We start from the raw sequence: 22,800 nt of genomic DNA, 5'->3' as shown, positions 1-22,800 counted from the left end.
GAAAGTGATGCAGGCACTGGAGATGGGGGTGTGTGCCAGTGGGTCTGGGCAGGTGTGATGTAGTTCATGTTTGTATGATGTTGTTGTTTGTATGTGTATGTTTTGTATTGATTATAAAATTAAATAGTAAGTTGAGACCCCACAAAAATCTCTGTTTTGGGTCGGGCCACCTACCGGCCGGGGGCCCTAAGCGACTTCTTATGTCACTTATTCCTGGAACCGGCCCTGATTACACAATTGCCAGAAAGTCTGGATAAATCAGGCTAAGATGCTGCAACATCAGTCAACAGCCATCTTAGTGCAGAACAACATTGCCTGGACACTTATATGTCTGATTTTGTGATGAGACTTCAAATAATATTGGAGATATGGCCAAAAAGTAGCTAATACCGATGATCAAGGTAAAAAAAAAAAGACAGTCGCTGCTTTATGCTATTATATGTCATTTTAAAGAATTGTTTAAATTAGGTAATGTAGCTAACTAGCTAGCTACGTACAGTGGAGAGTTTGGTTAGATTCAACAAAGTTAACATTTTTAGCCGTTAGCAACTAACGTTACAACATCAACTTATGAATCAGATATTTTCAGTAATCAGTTCTGAATTCAATTTTGAATATGGCTTAAATATGGATGAGAAAAAAATGTATGTCGAATTTTTTTAAAAAAGGGTCAAATCCATAAAGGTTTTAATGGTGAACTTGATCAAATGTCTTTGGAGGTGTTAGCAAAATGTTACGTTTTGCAATTACCTTTGCTGTATATGCCCATTTCTAAGACACTAAAACAATTACACATTGTTGTGGACCTAGTAAATAGTTTATTTGAATTGAATCTTTTACATTTATTTTCTCCTGAACCTAAATATGCTGCACTGCTCGAAACATTGTAAACTAGCCTACAGTAGCCTACTTCAATGCAAAATATCAACTGTCTGTTCATCTGTATCTTATCACCCACACTCCCTTTAGGATGCATAGAGCAAAAACTTGAAATTATAATAGGCCTAATTAAAAGAGAGATGCGCATTGTAATTTGTTGTACGGCTGTTTCGGTAACATGAACTAATCATGGACAGAGAAGGTACAATGGTTATGATATACACTGAGTATACCAAATATTATTGAGTTGCACCCTTTTCCCTCAGAACAGTGCAAGAACAGCCTAATTTCATCGTGGGGGCATGGACTCTACAAGTGGTCGAAAGCGTTCCACAGGAATGCTGGTCCATGATGACTCCAATGCTTTCCACAGTTTTATCAAATTGACTGGATGTCCTTTGTGTTGTGGATCCTTCTTGATACACATGGGAAACTGTTGAGTGTGAAAAACCCAGCAGCATTGCAGTTAACACAAACTGGTGCGCCTGGCACCTACTACCGTACCCTGTTCAAATGCACTTCCATTTTTTGTTTCCCCCATTCACCCTCTAAATGGTACATATACACAATCAATTTCTCAATTGTCTCAAGGCTTAAAAATCCTTCTTTAACCTGTTTCTTCCCCTTCATCTACACTGATTGAAGTGGATTTCACCTGGATTCACCTGGTTAGTCTATGTCATGGAAAGAGCAGGTGTTTTTAATGTTTGTATACTCAGTGTATGTATTATGTTTATAAATGAAATATTGTCTAGGCTGGTCGAGAAATTTTACATTACAGTATTCAGACAAAGCCTACAGACAAATAGAGGTGAACTCTATTTTACTGCAAAACTGCGCTTCGGAACGGATAGTATAGAACATAATACTCGAAATACCGATAGGTTATTTATTTAATACTGTGAAGTGGGTCCAATTAAATTAGAGATGGGACGAATGGTAGCATATCCTAACTTGTAGGCCTATTGGCTATTTCACAAGTATGAAACCATCACAGTCAGAAAAGGTGAGTAATTTATTCTGCAATGATCATCGAAATGAAATAAATAATCGGAAACAGATTTCAAATTATTTTAGAACGCAAAGAAGAAGAAAAAAATAGATTTTTGCTCTTCTTACTCACAGTAAATGATTGCTTCTTGTTATTATTTTTACCTACTTGTTTTTTTGGTTATGAAAAAGTCATCATATATTCCCCATATTATGCTACTTTTTCATTCTTGCAATGCAATACTTAAACCCCTAGAAACTGAGTATGCATGGTCTAAAGTTTGTGGGAGGATAAGCACATTCTCACATCAAGTTCAGTTTTTATAAAAATGTCAACTTTTGCGTAACAATTGGTGCATGCTTGTTTTAGGGCATAATTGGTGCATAAGCAGCTTTTATAAATGTGGCCCATGAATTTTAGTCACTGCTAAAATTGCCAGCTACCACTAAGGGCCCTGTGTGTAGCTGGTGTAGAAAGTCAGGCGCAGGACAGAAAATATGAGTAATCAACGTACATTTACTCAAAATGACAAATGTACAACGTAACATCACGAGCACACAATAACGGACCGAAAATACAATAAACAATCACTCACAAACAAACATGGTGAACAGAGGGTTAAATAATAAACAGGTAATTGGGTGAGTGAAACCAGGTGTGTAAGACTAAGACAAAACAAATGGAAAATTAAAAGTGGATCGGCGGTGGCTAGAAGGCCGGTGACGTCAACCGCCGAACTCCGCCGACGTCAACCGCCGAACGCCGCCTGAACAAGGAGAAGGACCGACTTCAGGCGGAAATCGTGACAACCACCCGGTACTCAACCCTGCACCTTAGATACTATTACCATATGTACATAGGCGGCAGCGTAGCCTAGTGGTTAGAGCGATGGACTAGTAACCGAAAGGTTGCAAGATTGAATCCCTGAGCTGACAACGTACAAATCTGTCGTTCTGCCCCTGAAACCACTGTTCCTAGGCCGTCATTGAAAATAAGAATTTGTCTTAACTGAATTGCCTAGTTAAATAAAAAGGTAAAATAAAAAATAAACAGTCACTGAGCACTGGTCACTTTAATAATGTTTACATACCGTTTTACCCACTTCATTTGTACAGTACCAGTCAAAAGTTTGGCTACTCATTCAAGTGTTTCTTTATTTTTCCTATTCTCTACATTGTATAATAATAGTGAAGACATCAAAACTATGAAATAACACATATTGAATCATGTAGTAACCAAAAAAGTATATATATATTTTTGATTCTTCAGAGTAGCCAGCCTTTGCCTTGATGACAGCTTTGCACACACTTGGCATTCTCTTAACCAGGTTCACCTGAAATGCTTATCCAACAGTCTTGAAGAAGTGCCCATATATGCTGAGCACTTGTTGGCTGTATTACCATCAATCTGAGGTCCAGCTCATTACAAACCATCTCAGTTGGGTTGAGGTCAGGTGATTGTGAAGGCCAGGTCATCTGATGTAGCACACCGTCACTCTCCTTCTTGGTCAAATAGCCCTTACACAGCCTGGTGGTGTGTTGGGTTATTATCCTGTTGAAAAACAAACGATAGTAGGACTAGTGCAAAGCAGATGGGATGGCGTATAGCTGCAGAATGCTGTGGTAGCCATGCTGGTTAAGTGTGCCTTGAATTTGAAATAAATCACAGACAGTGTCACCAGCAAAGCACCCCCACACCATCACACTTCCTCCACATGCCACGGTGGGAACCACACGCGGAGAACATCTGTTCAGCTACTCTGCATCTCTCAAAGACACAGAGGTTGGAACCAAAACTCTCAAATTTGGACTCATCAGACCAAAGGACAGATGTATTGCTCGTGTTTCCTTGCCCAAACAAGTCTCTTCTTCTTATTGGTGTCCTTTAGTAGTGGTTTCTTTGCAGCAATTCTTTGCACCATGGAGGCCTGATTCACACAGTCTCCTCTGAACAGTTGATGTTGAGATGTGTCTGTTTCTTGAACTCAATATCTGAGGCTGGTAACTCTAATGAACGTATCCTCTGCAGCAGTGGTAACTCTGGGTCTTCCTTTCCTGTGGCGGTCCTCATGAGATTCAGTTTCATCAAAGCGCTTGATGGTTTTTCCGAATGCACTTGAAGAAACTTTCAAAGTTCTTGAAATGTTCATGGTGACTGACTTTCATGTCTTAAATTAATGATGTACTGGCGTTTCTCTTTGCTTATTTGATTTGTTCTTGCCATAATATTGACTTGGTATTTTACCAAATAGGGCTATATTCTGTATATTACCCCTACCTTGTCACAACACAACTGATTGGCTCATTATTAACAAGGCACATCTGCTAATTGAAGGAAATTCCAGGTGAATACCTCAACAAGCTGGTTCAGAGAATGCCAAGTGTGGCTACTTTGAAGAATCTCAAATATAAAATATATTTTGATTTGTTTAACACTTTTTTTGGTTAGTACATGAATCCATGTGTTATTTCAGAGTTTAGATGTAGAAAATCGTAAAAATAAAGAAAAACCCTGAAACGAGTAGGTGTGTCCAAACTTTCTCTGGTACTGCATATACCGTATTCTATTCAAGGCCTATCCTATTTTACTGTAACTACTGCTGTACACACCTTTTCTATTCATATACTGCCCATAATGTCTGTACACGCCATCATATAGAGTACATATACACAACCATTCAAAAGTTTGGGGTCACTTAGAAATGTCCTTGTTTTTCCATGAAAACATACATGAAATGTGTTGCAAAATTAATAGTAAATATTGTCACGGCCTTGACAAGGTTATAATTATTTTTTATTGAAATAATTGTGTCCTTCAAATTTTGCTTTAGTCAAAGAATCATCCATTTGCATTAATTACAGCCTTGCAGACCTTTGGAATTCTAGTTGTCAATTTGTTGATGTAATCTGAAGAGATTTCACTCCATGCTTCCTGAAGCAACTCCCACAAATTGGATTGGCTTGATGGGCACTTCTTACATACCATACATTCAAGCTGCTCCCACAACTGCTCAATAGGGTTGAGATCTGGTGACTGTGCTGGCCACTCCATTATAGACAGAACACCAGCTGACTGCTTCTTCCATAAATAGTTATTGCATAGTTTGGAGCTGTGCTTTTGGGTCATTGTCCTGTTATAGGAGGAAATTGGCTCCAATTAAGTGCCATCCAAAGGGTATGTCATGGCGCTGCAAAATGGAGTGATAGTCTTCCTTCTTCAAGATCCCTTTTACCCTGTAGAAATCCCCCACTTTACCACCACCAAAGCACCCCTAGACCATCACATTGCCTTCACCATGCTTCACAGATGGCATCAAGCACTCCTCCAGCATCTTTGATTTTTTTCTGCATCTCACAAATGTTCTTCTTTGTGATCCAAACACCTCAAACTTAGATTCGTCTGTCCATAACACCTTTTCTCCAATCTTTCTCTGTTCAGTATCTGTGTTCTGTTGCCCATCTTAATCTTTTATTTTTATTTGCCACTCTGAGATATGGCTTTTTCTTTGCACCTCTGCCTAGAAGGCCAGCATCCCGGTGTCACCTCTTCATTGTTGACGTTGAGACTGGTGTTTTGCGGGTACTATTGAAGCTGCCACTTGAGAACTTGTGAGGCGTCTGTTTCTCAAACTAGACACTCTAATGTACTTGTCCTCTTGCTCAGTGCACCGGGGCCTCCAACTCCCCTTTCTATTCTGGTAAGAGCCAGTTTGCGCTGTTCTGTGAAGGGAGTAGTACACAGCGTTATACGAGATCTTCAGTTTCTTAGCAATTTCTCGCATGGAATAGCCTTCATTTCTCAGAACAAGAATTGACTGACGAGTTTCAGAAGAAAGTTCTTTGTTTCTGGCCATTTTGAGCCTATAATCGAACCCACAACTGCTGATGCTCCAGATACTCGAGATACTACTATATTAGTCTAAAGAAGGCCAGTTGTATTGCTTCTTTAATCAGAACAACAGTTTTCATCTGTGCTAACATAATTGCAAAAGGGTTTTCTAATGATCAATTAACCTTTTAAAATGATCAACTTGGATTAGCTAAAACAACGTGCCATTGGAACACAGGAGTGATGGTTGCTGATAACGGGCCTCTGTACACCTATGTAGATATTCCATAACAAATCAGCCGTTTAAGCTACAATAGTAATTTACAACATTAACAATGTCTCCATGTATTTCTGATCAATTTGATGTGATTTTACTGGACAAAAAAAATGCTTTTCTTCCAAAAACAAGGAAATTCCTAAGTGACCCCAAACTTTTGAACAGTAGTGTATTTATATTCCGAACTCTTAGATTGCTTGTCCTAATATTTCCTTTCTTTGTATTTTTGGCATTTGCGTGAATTGTTTTGTATTACTGCACTGTTGGAGCAAGAAACATAAGCATTTCGCTACACCCGCGATAACATCTGCTAAATGTTTGATGTAATGTCTGCAATGTACTCAGGCAGGAACGCCACCAATGTCAATGACAGACTTCTGAAGTCAGCAGATCTCAAGTCAGAATCCGACCGTTGCGACTATCCAGACATAGGCAGGGGGTTTTCTGGACCCAAAATGGGCTTAGGTGGTTGAGGGCATGGCAGTGAGCAGAGTATGCCTATCTACGTGGCTGAGTTTTATATAACATTCTGGAGGACCCCATATGGGTGGTGTAGAAAAATGTGCAAAATTGTTTTGAAATTATGCACATTTCTCCATGGAGCTGAAATGTTTGCAGTTTTAAAGCTAATACTGTTCAATTCAACATATTCTGTCATGAAGCTGAGACAAAATGTAGCAGTTTCAAAGCTAGTTGGCTGCAATTCTCAATTTTGCCTTAGCTAATGCTGTGTTCTTTTGCTAAAAATTATGAAATCTACATTGCTAAATTCATTGTTTTTGGAATTTTAACCTCCCTGACTGTCTATCTTTTATTTAGGTGATTGTTAGTTCTCAAAGATTATATATATATAAATACACTCAATGGTCCGTTTGTTAGGTACACACATCTATTACCGGGTCAAACCACCCTTTGCCTCAAGAACAACCTGAATTATTTGGGGCATGGATTCTACAAGTCGGAAATGTTTCACAGGGATGTTGGTCCATGCTGATGCGATGGCATCACGCAGTTACTGCAGATTGGATGGCGGTACACCACCGCCAACAGCCTGTTCAGTTGACACCAGACAGGATGGGTCCATGGACTCCTGCTACTTTTGACAAATCCTAAATCTGCCATAAGAATGACACAACAGGACCTGGGATTCGTCAGACCAGGATATGTTTTTCCACTCCTCAATTACCTAATGTTGGTGATCGTGTGCCCACTGGAGTCACTTTTTCTTGTTTTTAGCTGATAGGAGTGGATCCTGGTGTGGTCGTCTGCTGCAATAGCCCATTCGTGATAAGGATCGATGAGTTGTGCATACGAGATGCCTTTCTGCACACCACTGTTGTACTAGGCCGTTATTTGTCTGTTTGTGGCCAACCTGTTAGCTTGTGCGACAGGCCAACCTGTTAGCTTGTGCAACCTGTTAGCTTGTTCAAAACCGCCATAAAAAAGCCAGACTGCGGTTTGCAACTGCCCATTTGGAGAAAGATCATACTTTTAGGAGAAATGTCCTCTGATCTGATGAAACAAAAATAGCACTGATTGGCCATAATGACCATCGTTATGTTTGGAGGAAAAAGGTGGAGGCTTGCAAACTCAAGAACACCATCCCAACTGTGAAGTATGGGGGTGGCAGCATCATGTTGTGGGGGTGCTTTGCTGCAGGAGGTATATCATAAGATGGCATCATGAGGCAGGAAAATTATGTGGATATAGTGAAGCAACATATCAAGATATCTGTCAGGAAGTTAAAGCTTGGTTTCAAATGGGTCATCCAAATGGACAATGACCCCAAGCATACTTCCAAAGTTGTGGAAAAATGGCTTAAGGACAACCAATTCAAGGTATTGGAGTGGCCATCACATAGCCCTGACATCAATTCTATAGAAAATTTGTGGCAGAAATGAAAAAGCGTGTGTCGAGCAAGGAACCCTTACAAACCTGACACAGTTACACCAGCTCTGTCAGGAGGAATGGGCCAAAATTCGCCCAACTTATTGTGGGAAGCTTGTGGAAGGCTACATGAAATGTTTGACCCAAGTTAAACAATTTAAAGGTAATGCTACCAAATAATATTTGAGTGTATGTTTAACTTCTGACCAGCTGAAATAAATCATTCTCTGTACTATTATTCTGGGACGGCAGCGTAGCCTAGTGGTTAGAGTGTTGGACTAATAACTGGAAGGTTGCAAGTTCAAACCCCTGAGCTGACAAGGTACAAATCTGTCGTTCTGCCCCTGAACAGGCAGTCAACCCACTGTTCCTAGGCCGTCATTGAAAATAAGAATTTGTTCTTAACTGACTTGCCTAGTTAAATAAAGGTAAAATCTTAAAAATTCTGACATTTCACATTCTTAAAATAAAGTGGTGATCCTGACTGACCTATAAGACATACATTTTTACAAGGGTTAAATGTCAAGAATTGTGAAAAACTAAGTTTAATAGTAGTTGGGCTAAGGTGTATGTAAACTTCCGACTTCAATTGTATATAGAGTGCTGAGCTTTAATACAGCTCTCTGTATTTGATTCTCTCTATCTTCTCTACAGAGTCAAGCGAGCATGAGGACAAGAGCACGGATGTGTCTGAGGAGGTGTCTATGATGGATGTCCTCACCCTTCCCCCTCCCTTCATTGAGCCCCCCACAGAGGGAGAGGAGTCCCCAGAGCGGGAACCCCCCAAATCGCCCCCCAAACTCCCCAAAGGAGATGAGGAGGAACTGGGACCCCTACCCGACAACTGGGAGATGGCCTACACTGAGAAAGAAGAGGTCTACTTCATAGAGTAAGTTTGTGTTTTTGTCTCTCTCTGCCTTTCTAATGAGGAACAGAGGGCCTACTAGAGCATTTTTGCCCCTTCTGTTCACCTTAAATATCTCACCCTCCTCTCACCCACAGACAATCCCCCTCATGCCCACCCCCACTCCACATACACAGGGGATGGGGGTTAAATACTTCTTAAAAATAAAAAAAATAAAAATACAACTTCGTAACATTAAACATTCTTGAAAATGCAAGTGTCTTACACCCTTCAAAAGACTAGAATCTTGGTAAATCAAACTACGTTTTCCAATTTAAAATAGCTATTACAGAGAACAAATCCCATGCTTTTGTTTGAGAAGAGCAATCAAGAACAGAAACATTTTCCGCCATGACAGTTTTTACACATTCACATCTGAAGGTGAAATTATGACTTACATTCTGATATCTTGCTCTTATTTCTCTTCCTGGGTGACCGATTGATCAAATGAAGTGCCATTTTCTTTGATAAAATCCATTTTTATAGCCTAAATCAAAACATTTTGTAAACTGTTTGTGCCGTGAATTCCATCTCTATCAATTTTTTACGGAGCATTCGGCGTGATTCGCCCCTGTAAACAATCGTTTATCTAGTCATGGTGGGTTTCAGTGCATTCCTCCGGATGTTTGCAACACAGCCAAATAACGTTGGTTTTTTTGCGGGTAGTATTGACCGAAGTGAGCTGATTTGAAGACAACGATAAATGACTACCTTACGCACCAATAATTTTTGCGAATTGATTGACTATATTTCTGCCCAATGACAACTGATCTTCTTGAAATCTAGCTGGGTAGATAGCCAATGAGCTGAAGTAAACGCCAGTATGTAATGGTTTGGGGTTGGATCACAATTCCTTGGTTGTAATCGCACGCGCAGGGAACTCCATTCTCACCTTGACGATCAGAGGAGTTGCTGTAAAGGCTTTTTACGGGCAGCTGTATTTCGGAAAGTAGTTTCAACGATTTCATTGAAGATATCATGGCGAATAAATCATGTAAAGCGAAGTCAAACTCTAAAGTGAAAGTGAGACAGATTTTTTGTTTGAGGAATCTTGGAGTGTTATGATTCAAACGAACTGAGGAGCTGTTTCTGCAAGGACAGGACGTACTTCTGGACGGGTAAGTGCTAATGCCGTTTTATGAAATATAAATATATATATATATATATATTATATATAAAAAAATTAATATATATATTTTTTATATATATATATATATATATATATATAAAAAAATAACTTTTTTTTTGCAACGAAATTAGTAGTTTGTTTGTGTGTGTGTTGGTTTGTTTGTGTGTATGTGTGTGTGTGTGTGTGTGTGTGTGTGTGTGTGTGTATATATATATATATATACATACAGTGCCTTGCGAAAGTATTCGGCCCCCTTGAACTTTGCGACCTTTTGCCACATTTCAGGCTTCAAACATAAAGATATAAAACTGTATTTAAAAAAAAAAATATATATATATATATATATATAACAATGGCCGGATTTTATGTGATGATAAAAGGCTCATACAATACAAATATTTTTTTAAATGTTTTCTTTCACAGTGATAGCAACTCTGACTGTTAGCCCCCGGTGCCCGCTCTACCTGTGCCCCCAGTGGTGTTCATATGCCACAGTTCATTACTGCAGGCATGACTGTGCCTCAGGGCCAAAAGGGCACAGCATGGAGGCGTCGTTGTGTTCTGTGTCGCATGAAATGCACCACTTGTTCAGTTTGCCTCTGCTTTACATCAGAAAGAGACTGCTATGGGACATGGCACAAGGCAGCAAAATATTATGACGGGGACTTCCAAGGGGTGTACAGTTTTTAAAAAATATATATTTATTTTCTAATATTTTTTTAAACATTTTTTGTGTGTATGTGTGTTAGAATTGCTTTTTGATATGTTGTATATAGTTATTTGCACTGCTGTATATAGTTATAGGTCATTTCACCAATTCGGCCACTTGGGTACATTTGGGCAACTTGTGTGGGACACCTGGGTGACTTCATGCTAAATGTCATGTAGCTCACCCATTCCTGAAGTTATCAGTCTGAAACGTTGCACACCTACAGTTGCCCTCTTGTGTTATCCATCAAAATTATCTCCAGCATCCTATCTGACTGTGTGGCTATTCTAGTACATGTGAAAGATGATACTACAACAATAAAAAACAGAAAACGTATCTTTCTCTTTTCTTCCACCAGATCTACTGTGTTATATTCTCCTACATTCAATTAACATTTCCACAAACTTCAGAATGTTTCCATTCAAATGATACCAAGAATATGCATATCCTTGCCTCTGGGGCTGAGCTACAGGCAGTTAGATTTGGGTATGTCTTCAGGCGGAAATTGAGAACAAAGGGATGCAGCCATAACAGGTTAATTAGCCAATCAGAAGCTTCAAAAGCCATGACATCATCTTCTGGAATTTTCCAAGCTGTTTATTAAAGGCACAGTCAACTTATTGTATGTAAACTTCTCACCCATTGGAATTGTGATACAGTGAATTATAAGTGAAATAATCTGTCTGTAAACAATTGTTTGAAAAATTACTTGTGTCATGCACAAATTAGATGTCCTAACCGACATGCCAAAACTATGGTTTGTTTAAACTTGCTAGGGCTAGGGTCCTTTTTTCTCCATTTCTGTCTGATTGACGTGCCCAAAGTAAACTACCTGTTGCTCAGGCCCTGAAGCCAGGATTTGCATATAATTACCATTGGAAAGAAACTTTGAAGTTTGTAGATATGTTAAAATAATGTAGGATACTATAACGCAATATATATGGTAGGAGAAAATCCAAAGAAAAACCGACCAGAATAAAAAAAAAAATTGGGGGGGCATGCTCTTACAATGGAAAGTATAGGGAAATAATGAAATCTAGCTCCCAGTATGCAATTCCTATGGCTTCCACAGGGTGTCAGCACTCTGTTCAAGGTTTCAGGCTTGTTTCTTCCAAAACGATTAACAAATAGGAGATTTAGTACTGGGACACACTATCGGAAATTCTTGTTTGGGCGCGCGATGAAGACAAGACCTTTGCCTGCTAATATCGGTTTCCTAATGAACATATTTTTTTCCTTTTGAAATGTTATAATTTGGATTCCTTTCTCTGCATTTTGAATGAGTGGATCACGCAAATTTAATGCACCAACTAAACATAAAATCATTCTTTATATCCTATCTAACAAAATGACACTGCATGTTATAGCTGGGACCCTTTGGATGGCAACTCAGAGGAAGATTTTCAAAAACTAAGTGAAAATATAATTGCTGTTTTTGATTTTAGGAATTTATGAAACCTGTGCAGGTGTAAATCAGACAGTGCAGTTAGATTAACAAGAATTTAAGCTTTCAACCAATATAAGACACTTGCATGTACCTACATGTTTAATATCCATAATTGTAATGATTATTTATTTGAACTGCGTTCCCTCCAGTTTCACCGGAAGTTGTCCTGCTATCGGGACGCCTAGGCATAAGAAGTTTTAACTAGCTTTAATGACTACAACCTAAGTGTATGTAAACTTCTGACTTCAACTGTAAATGTACACTTTAAGGTTAAGCATGGGGAGGGGTGCTACACATTGTTTGCTAGCACAGATAGTTTGCAGTGTTTTGAGTCTGGGGACTTAGGGCACAATAAGTTTGCATGCTCACATAAGGTCCAGAGAGAGAGTGCTAGTGCAGACAAGCCCGACCAGTTGGCAGCGGGGGCTAGGACGCATTGGCCAGAGGCTGGAGTTAGCTCTGCTGTGGGGCAGGCTACTGAAGGGGGTACTGCAGGCCATGGAGAAAGATGTGGGGGCGGGAGGGGTACCTCCTAATGCACGTATAATGTACCTTATGGGACTAGGTAATGGCTCCCTTAGCCTAATGACCTAGACACAGATATAGAGTGCACTTATTCTGCTTTCTACTCTAAGATGTATAATGTGCACACATGTACTGGAACATTCCCAATATATCACCCCTATGCGACTTACTAAGTCCCAAACCTTTGTCCAGTACAAGTGAGAAGGGAAGCACCTTCTCTGTTGTTTAGGAGACAATCTGCCTCCCTTTCACCTTATCAACCTTTGCTTCACTTTCTCATTCATACTGGGGAGTCAGGACCAAACATTTCCTTTCATATATAGCTAGAAGGAAGTATTAGACCATCCTCAAGCCAATTGTCCTTTAACATACAGTGTAAAAGCATGTGCATGTATTTCTTAGCTTTGCCCAAGGTTCTGTTATGTAAAATATATGAAAAACAAAAACATAAAAAATAATCCACTAAACCTCATACACCCTTAAAACATTGTTCTCAATATGACACTTAAACTATGTCCCTCCCTCACAGACACCTCTCTAGCAACTATTCGGTTATAAGTGGAAAAAACCTGTTAGAGGATTGAGGGCACGGTCCATGGACTCTTGTAACTGGAAAACCCTATGTCACATACATGTCTAGGCGAACAGATATTCAGAAGGTCTAACATCATTTATCATTCAGCAACTGTTACATTGAGTACATGGTTATATTCTGTTGTACTATGTGTATCCTTTAAATACATTCCATATCCCAACATAAGGGGCACAAGGGGTGACCCTTGGGCACATGGCACAGAAAATTGGGTCAGCATGATGAAAAGTTTCACATCTAGTTTGCACCATTTGCACAAACCTCAAATGTCGCAAGTTCAGGTACGATTAATTTACCTGTCATGGGGATTTGCTACACAGTATACAATTCATGGGCTGGCCCACTTATACCAACCATTTTTTTGTTGCTTTTCTCAATTTTGGGTCAATGTTTGATTCTGGGGTAGTTTCTTCATTGTGGCTACCCTAGTTGGTAACAGATGTCCAGATTTTCTGTAGCAACCCACTTTCTTGTGTTTCTGCCATTGTCTTAGTTGGTGTGCTAGTAGGAGGTGTTTTTACCATTTATTCTAGGTTTCAACATCCTCTCCTTCCATTCCCTCCGGGCTCCTGCATGGTGAATCAGTATCCCCTGCTTCCTCATGGCTCGATGGTCGCTCGCCGACCGCCTCCAGAACTCTAGTACAGTGGTTTAGATGGTACCAGTAGTGCTTCGTTTCACCTGGACGGCTGTTGGTGTTGCTAGGACCACTTCGTAGGGACCCTCTCACCTTGGCTCATTCCACTTCCTCCGGAACACTCTGATGTAGTCCTGGTCCCCTGGGATCACCGGACGGTGAACCTCTGGTTCAGGTTTTCGAACTCCGAGACTTATGGCCTCTGTTCTATGATCACACCATACACAATCTTATTTCCATCTCTCATCACACAACAAAATTACATTCCAGCTGAAGCTGGTGACTTCCTTCCTTTCAGCTGAGCTGCTTTTAGTTTATCCACTTGTGTGATAGCATACGACTTGCAAACAACGAGAAAGACAAAACATACCAGTTTTAACAATGTGATAAACTATGCAAAATTATATATGCATGAAAACCAAAGTCTGAGACCATGACAATTCCCACTCTATCTTCACCTGACTCTATGCCTCCAGGATACTTTTCTGCTGGATTGCACAAAAAAATGAAAGCCCTAAAAAGCCACCTCATGCTTTGGCCCATGCTTCACCTTTCCGGCCCCAGGTTCCGAGAGGTATTCCCAAGCCATGTAATTTTCACTTTGTTCCCCATCCCCTCCATTGTCACCTGATAGGCAAGTGCATATCCCTAATCAACGCTACATCCTCTTGAGGTAACTCAGCACTGTATATGCTTTCACATCAATGCCTTCAAAATGTTGTTTAGAGTACAATTACCCCAACATCTATCCTCTTTCACATGATGCATTAACCAATAAAACAACCCAAATATGATGTTTAAAGTAGCTCCCAGACCCAATCCATCAACATGTCTACAGTGGAATCTAGTCTCTCTCTCTCTTTAGCTCCACTTCAAGGTCACCGATTATACAGCTGGACCTCACTTCTCGTGAGAACTATGCACCCACCGAGGAGAGACATGCCGATCTTCACCGTTGCAGGTGCTATAAGTAGTACTGAGTGTGGACCAGACAAACACTGTCCCAACACTCCCTCCCCCTGCTACATTTGCACATATATCATTCCATCTAACCCATAACACACTAGTCACTACTCCCAATGCACTTCTACAGTTATAAACATACTAAAACATTTTCAAATCAATTAGTCAATATACCCTCCTCTGGAACACTGATCACTCTTATGTTCCACGAAACCTAAAAACATAGACTTTAAAAGGAAAGAGAGAAAAAGTACATGTTTAATAACTTCACACCACCCTTGATGTGACCAAAACTGGGGAAAGAACCATCCATCCGTTACATTCTATGCCCATGTTATGATGTTCTCCGTGCCTTATCCTTAATTTTAATCTTTGGGGTGTTATCGCACAACGCAGACTATGAGCTTTGTATGCAATTTAACATCCAGACATCTCTATGTATCGATGTGATTTAACATTAAAAGAGAACAAAAAAAAGTGGTTGACCCAAGCTATCATCCAGTGAGTTCTCTAACAACCTCCCTGTCGGAGGATACTTAGATAATGTTTCTAGAGCCTCCCTAGGTCTAATAAATTTGAGCAGTACCCCCACCCCTCCAGTTTAAGAGCAACTCTCTCTTGCTATAGCCAAATCATAACCACAACATTTTATAAATGATCCAACCCAAATTCAGAATGACAGTCCTTAGTGCTTAATTTGAGTCTAGGACTTGAATTCCAGCTTCTCAACTCAGCACACATCATCCCTGTTAGAATGTACATTTATAAACGGAACCTTTTATTCCCGGTAACAACTCTTCTCATTTACAGCCCCCCTTTGTCCCTGTTTTCCTGTCACGAGTGGCCTGGTAATGAAAGGTCAGTATCTCAATGCATACTTAGTCTAAATCGCTCGCAGTGTGTAGACCAATCCCCCCTTTTTCTCCCATCTCTCTCTCTCTTTTTCAGATTGCGTTTACAGCTCATCTTCCCAACGGCACATGTAACTCTTGCCTGTCCCATTTGATGGCCCTTGATAATGTCTCGATTTCAATATCCAAATAGATGCATCCATTTCTCCCATGTACACAAGTCTCTCACCTGAGCCGTTCTCTCTCTCCACGCTCACTCCACATGCCCTCTCAGTACTCCTGCCGCCCGCACCCCGGTTTATGGCTCAGACTCCGATAGACGTGTTAAAAGTCACTGTCACATTGCAAGCCTTTGTCACTCTTTCTTCAGCCGGTTAGGGAAGGTTTTGAGGTTCACACACACTGTGGTCAGATTATTCCTAACACACGATATGACGTCACCTTCCATGATAACCTCAACAAAGCACAGATCAGAACAACAGCTTAGTTCATCAGTTCATCATTGCCTACTGCTAGCTGGACATAATGCTATGCTAGGCTATCGATAAACTTACACAAATGCTTGTCTTGCTTTGGCCTTAAAGCATAATTTCAAAATCTGAGATGACAGGGTGATTAACAAAAGGCTAAGCTGTGTTTCACTATATTTCACTTGTGATTTCATGAATATGAATATTTTCTAGTAATATTTTTTGCCCGTTGCGTTATGCTAATTAGTGTCAGTTGATGACAATTCCCCCGGATCCGGGAGGGGTAGTTCTAAGAGGATTTATATAACAACATAATGTTACTGCTGAAATCATTTTCAAAATGAGTTCTTACACCCTTATTTCACTGGCGACCTCTCAGGAGAGTTACCAGATCAGGAAGTTAGCATCCTAACCCCTCTTGGAATCCCACACTCCATAAATCCCCATCTGGTGAAATTTGAATCGAACTAAAAACAAAAAATGAAATCAGCAATACATATGTCACAATCTATTTGGAGTAACTGTCATCCCTTATTAACATATTTTTTATATTCTTTATGCAGTCTGAACAAGTACATTTGTATATTTACCCAAGGACTAGGACCCCAGGGATCTGATATTTTCCCTTTGAACACATAATTCCCAACGTGATTTTAAAACAACATGTTATATCAAAAACAAATTTGAATAACAAATCAACTTATCTCATGAAGCAATGGTTAAATAGCGTAGAAACGGGTATTTCTCATTCATTTTTATAATTAAATCCCACCTGTTTCTATCATTTCTAGTGAGATTGATCAGGCCTCACCAGAAAGTCAGGATACCTGGCATTCAACACCATTAAATATTTCCTCTCCCTTTTCTTTGCCTGTCCTTCAGAAACCATTTCAAAACCTTCCAAACAAGTCCATCCTTCTGCATACCCAATTTAAACAGAATTGAATAAACCCCATCCAAAATAAATCCCACAGTGTCAACATCAATAATGGATATAGGTCAAAAACACACATGAACAGGCCTCGCTTATCTGGAACTCCGTTTATGGCCTAATCCAGATACTTTTATACTTAAAACAGTTGAATATCACGAATTGCTCTCCCCAATACCACACACCATGATCTCGTATGTCTTCCTTCACATAGAAACTGTAATCTCTGAACCACTATCGATTGAACCGAGGCTATACACCGATATGTGACATTTCCTCTCCTGCTCCTCTCAAAAGGATTTGTTGTTGCTCTTTTGAAAAAGATGCAAACGCTTGTATAGCGTCATTTCCTTCTAATGCAGCAGGTTCCATTCCCACTCTATATTCCCCTTTCCAATGACCAATAGCCCAACGCATAAAACAGGACTCTGTCTCCCTACACTTTGATGTTTTTCTGCTATGTTTCTTTGGTTTACCTTGGCCATTGAAACTATAGGTAGTGACTTTGCCTATGGCATGTCTGCGAAGTCAGCGGAGTTATATTCCACTCTCAAAACATCTTGCTCTATTTCATCCACTACCCCCCTAATTACTGTTTTGAACACAGGGTTCAAACCTGCCATCAAAGTAGAAGTGCAAATGCTATCAAGGCACTCCCGTACAGTCTTTTTGTAGCTAAATGCCTCTATTAATTCCCCATATTCGAGACGAATTGGTGGCATGCTCGTGTGCCTCTTTCAAGCGACTCCAGGGCTTTATTAATATCCTCTAGATTGATTAATATCCTCTAGCTCCATATTACATGGAGAAATGGGGCAGTTTGTCGACATTTCAATAGTTATTATTCCCAAACCTATCCCTTCTACAATACACACCTTCTATGAACTATTCTCCAAGGTAGCGCTACCCACTTCCCCAGATAATAATTCATTGGTCACGGCACTTGTATTAGATCCTATACTATAGCGTCTGAAAATGTATTACTGGAGAATACGGATGACTCAATGTCTTATTCCAGTATTGCGCCTCAAATATCACTATTATTGATAACTCATATTACCAAAATTATTCACACTTGTCTTCCTATTTCCACATAATCTTTCATTTAGCTTTCTTATCTGTTCTAATGCTACTGATATTTTTGTTTCTGGGTTTATTTGTCTGTTTATTCCTTTAGCTTCCTGTGATATTCGTATTTATTCTTTGCTCCCTAGTTTTGTTTTATTATGCTTTTCACCAGTCTCTTTCTCTTGTTCTTAGATTTCTCCCTACTGGTCCAGGGCTAAATCTTCCTAACAGTCTGTTAAGCCCTGGATGGCTTGACCACACCCTATTCCCTCCTATGGATATCCACGTTATTTTTCTTTCTCTGATTATTGTACTCGGTCTATTGGTTATTAACCCTGTCTCTAAGTTTTTATAATTGTTCTCTCTTTCCAAGTATATAGTTACTTCAAATGTTATTACTTCTACGTTTCTCTGTACTGTATATTTTTCTACCTTGCAGCACATTATGCAATTTCTAATGGCTTTACGGGCCATCGCTGATGTCGTCTTGACATTTATTGCTCTTTTATAATGTTCATTTATTTTGTATTTGTCCTGACTGTTACAACTTTTAGTATTAAATTACTTCAATGGTTATTCATGTACCATTCACACTCCCCTCCTTTGGTACGGGACTTGGTGCATCCTCCCTACCAGGTCACACTTAAGCAATGGTCCGGAGAAGTGCGCACCCCCTTCCCCACCAACAGCAGAGAACTTTCACACTCACTTGTACACAACTCTTTTGCTTTCCTAAGCGACCTGCAAATTCAGTTCTTCTCTGATACACTTCCTCGACACAGAAAAAAATATGTATTATACAGGCTTTTACCTGTCTGAGCAGTCCTTCGCTGATTCACTTCCTCAACACAGCCAAGTGTTAGGCAAAAATCTTGTGGTTATCTGAGCAGTCCTTATTGATTCACTTCCTTGCCACATTAGTCGTCAACCATAGGTCTTTTTGCCTGTCTGACCTTATTGATCACTTCCTCGAAAAAAAAATAGGCAGTAACCACAGGTCTTTTTGTCTAATTCTATTCGACCATGCAGAATGACAGTTGCCACTCCAAACTGGATCGAACAGAACAGTCAGCAGAGCAGACTGAACGAGATTGAACAACCACCCCTGATGAATGACTGACTGAGCTGGATGAATTGATTGACCCACCTGACTTGGACTGATTGAATTAGATGAATGGGTTGCGTTTGTGCAAACTCAGAGGCCTAAACAACAACCATCCAAAACAGATGAAACACACAACTCCCAATCCGCAGTGGCCACACTAATATTTATATTCTGCTTTCACTTCTGCAACCCTTAAAGCTTTTTCTTTTTCTTTTCTTCCTTTTTTGAAATGATTTTGCATGCATTTGAATTCAAATGCTCCTAATATCCTTTAGTTTGTTAAATTTGGAGAGACCTACTTGGTGTTTCTATTGCTGAGGCAGGCTCCGAAACGAACCACACAAACTTGAACTATAAGTAAGACTTGGCTTACCTCTCTTTTAAGTGTTTGTGCTATTCATCCAGGAAGACGCGTCTGCAGTCAGAGTTTCCAACCATTTACTGGTCCCTTGTAGCCACTCCTGGCAAGCGCACCATTTATGTCGTGGAAATATTCACTCAATCATATTTCTCAGATACCGGAAATTGTGAAATTGTCAAATACACTTTACTACAAAGTAACAAGCCGAGCTGGCCCATGGACCAACTGACTTTCCAGCCTCGGCACACCTTTTATACCATTTTCATCCTTACGTCACACACATAGTAACTCCTCTTTATGTTAATGATTCAGGACTAGGTAATGGCTTCTCTTAGCCTAATGACCTAGACACACATATAGAGTGCACTTGTTATTCTTACTACTCTAAGATGTATAATGTGCACACATGTACTGGAAAATTCCCAATATGGTTGGATGTACGGTTGTAATGTGGTGCTGGAAGGTGTACTGTACTGGGATGTTGTGTACTGTCAAATATGATTGTGTGGAGGTTGTGGTGGCATTCGATGCATTTTTAGGCTGTGGGGGTTAGTGAAATTAGGATGGCTCATTAAAGTAAGACAAAAAGTCAAGTCTCTCTCTTTCTTTCTCTCCTCTCCAGTCACAACACTAAAACCACGTCATGGCTGGATCCTCGGCTGGCAAAGAAGGCCAAACCACCTGAGGAGTGCAAAGAGGACGGTGAGTGTTTGTGTTTTTATGTACAAATGCACATGTATGCATAAGGTTTCTCTCTTCTCTTCCTCTCTCTCCAGTAAAGGACCTGTGTGTGATGGGAATTATAATTGCTCTGTGGAGTGTTAGCACAAACCCTGCTCTCTGTATCCCCCATCCCCTATCTCTCTTGCTTGCTCTTTTTCTCACTTGATCTGTTTCTGCTCATGTCCTTCTTTCTCCCTTTCTTTTTATGCTCACTCACAGCCCACCTTTGGAGTAATACGTGGGCAATTGTCTTGATACCTGAAATAAAACTGCATAGTTAATAATCATATTGCATAGGAGGGAATTGCTGCCATATTGCCTCCACCTATCCACTCAGCACATGTCCTTCTACAGCAGAAAGGTCAAGGGAAATGAAGGAAAGGGCAATAAGACATAGGGAGGGCCCTGTGTTTTGTGCGATCATGTGACATAACAATATTTTCTTCTGTATTTTAAGCTGTAGCCCTTTATACTCACAACCAGTACATGGGTTGAAAATGGCAGATTTGCATTAAAACCCAAGATGGTAGCATGAGAATAGATTCTTCTGAAATTAACTCAAGTCTTTAAAACATTTTATCACAAACTATATCAACCTGAAAACAAAAGTTCAAAGAAAGATATTTCCTAAATAAGGTACATTTACCTATTATAAGTGAACCGGAGAAAATGTATATGGATAGAAACATTTCCCTAGGTGAGCTGGTGGAGGCCATTACGTTTACAAAATGGTAAATCACCTGGTAATGATGGATTCCCAGTGGAATTCTACATACACTTTCATCCCAAATTACTGAAGCCTATGTTACTTATGCTCACAGCAGCTCTAGAGAAAATGTAACTTACCCAATCACCATGTTTGGCTACAATCACCCTTCTTAAAAAGAAAGATAAGGATCCATTATCATGCGGTTCCTTCCAACCAATGTCACTTTTTATTGTGGATTATATATCCTTTTTAAGGTATTGGCTTTTTGCATGGAAATGCACTGAACCAAAATATAAATGCAACATGTAAAGTGTTGATCCCATGTTTCATGAGCTGAAATAAAAGATCCCACACATTTTCCATACTCACAAAAGCTTATTTCTCTCAAATTTGATATACAAATTAGTTTACATCCCTGTTAATGAGCACTTTTTTTAATGAGCCAAGATGATCCATACACTTGACAAGTGTGCCATATCAATAAGCTGATTTAAAAAGTTTGATCATTACACAGGTGCACAGTAAAAGGCCACTCTAAAATGGTCACACAGCACAATGCCACCCAATTCTGGAAGTCTCATGAGGAGGAGATCAAGTGGGACTGCCACGCATCCATCATCACGACTTTGCACATGAGGACTTCCAGTAGGGCAGCCCTGCATCAAGAGGAATGGATCTCTCCAACACTGAAGTGTTTGAGAGTGATTTAAATGAGTGAATGCAGGACTTGAGTTATGTGCTCAAGACACTTTGCAGAGAGACGCATGCGTCTGTGCCGGTGGACAGCTAAGTGGAGTGAGTTCACCCAACGCCGGAAATCAGCGGGCCAAGCGGGACTACAACAAAAATAATGGAGGCCATCAGCCCAAGAAGCCAACCTTTGGGACAATATATCCTTAAGCCTAGAGTGAGCAGGTGCGACAACAGCTGCGCTATTTGCTCTGCTGCTGGAGGCCGAGTGTCCGCATAGATCAACCAGTCGTCGTTGTACATCAGAAATCTTTAGCCTCTCCCCCATACGGGGGCTAGGGCCGCTTCGGCACACTTCGTGAATACCTGCCATGGACAGACCAAATTGTAAGGTGATATATCCGTAGGCTATGCCCTAGGAGGTGAACCTCATATCTCCTGTGTGCAGGATAAACTCCTGAGTTTAGTCTGCCTGACACATATGTTGCTCTGAGAAACAACAGATGTTCCCTGCTCCCTCCATAACAAGATGTCTCTCGCCAGACAGTGAATTTGCCGGGAATGCACTCTTCCTTGGCAGTAGTGCAGGCAGAGAGACGGATTTAAGCAGAGTGAGGTCACCCAATGCTGGAAGTCTCTCATGAGGAGGAGGCCAAGAGGGACTACCACAATCATGGAGGCCATGAGCCCAAGACGCCTCAGACAAACATCCAGTAAGTCACACTGAGAGTCAGTGGAGAAAGCCGTCACTCAATCCACGGTGAGGGCTACTCGACAGGTTACAAAGACTAGAGACAATCCATAGATTTGCTGATGGGTTGGTAAGAGCAAACTTATGGCACAATTTATTCTGAAGACTAGAGCGAGCAGATGCGACAATTGCTGGACTGTGTGTTCCGCTGACTGAGCCTGAGTGTATGCGCAGATCAATCGTCGTCTATTTACGTCAGGACTCTTAAGCCTCTCTCCCATAGCCTCTCCCCCGTAGACAGGGCTAGGGAGGATTTAGCACACGTTGTGTATGTCCGTGGGGCTAGGAACAGACCGAATGGAGGCGAACCTCATATCTCCTGTGTGCAGGATAAACTGATGTGGAAATAAGCATTCCTTTTGGGGGCCAAGAA

General features: G+C 40.4%; 1 protein-coding gene across 3 annotated transcripts in view; it reads left to right on the top strand.

Moving 5' to 3' along the window:
• Positions 1–22,800, top strand: part of LOC112252685 (membrane-associated guanylate kinase, WW and PDZ domain-containing protein 2) — a 233,779-nt gene that overhangs the window by 124,216 nt on the left and 86,763 nt on the right. For all 3 annotated transcript variants that reach the window (XM_024424141.2, XM_024424140.2, XM_024424142.2), the window contains exons 5-6: positions 8,517–8,751; positions 20,177–20,256. In XM_024424141.2, coding sequence (XP_024279909.1) covers positions 8,517–8,751; positions 20,177–20,256 — 315 coding nt within the window. The remainder of the gene's footprint in view (positions 1–8,516; positions 8,752–20,176; positions 20,257–22,800) is intronic.

This window comes from Oncorhynchus tshawytscha, linkage group LG06, assembly GCF_018296145.1.
Source record: "Oncorhynchus tshawytscha isolate Ot180627B linkage group LG06, Otsh_v2.0, whole genome shotgun sequence".
In the NCBI taxonomy this organism is placed as follows: Eukaryota; Metazoa; Chordata; class Actinopteri; order Salmoniformes; family Salmonidae; genus Oncorhynchus; species Oncorhynchus tshawytscha.
Note: the sequence above shows the minus strand (reverse complement) of the source record. Positions and strands in the feature narration are given on the sequence as shown.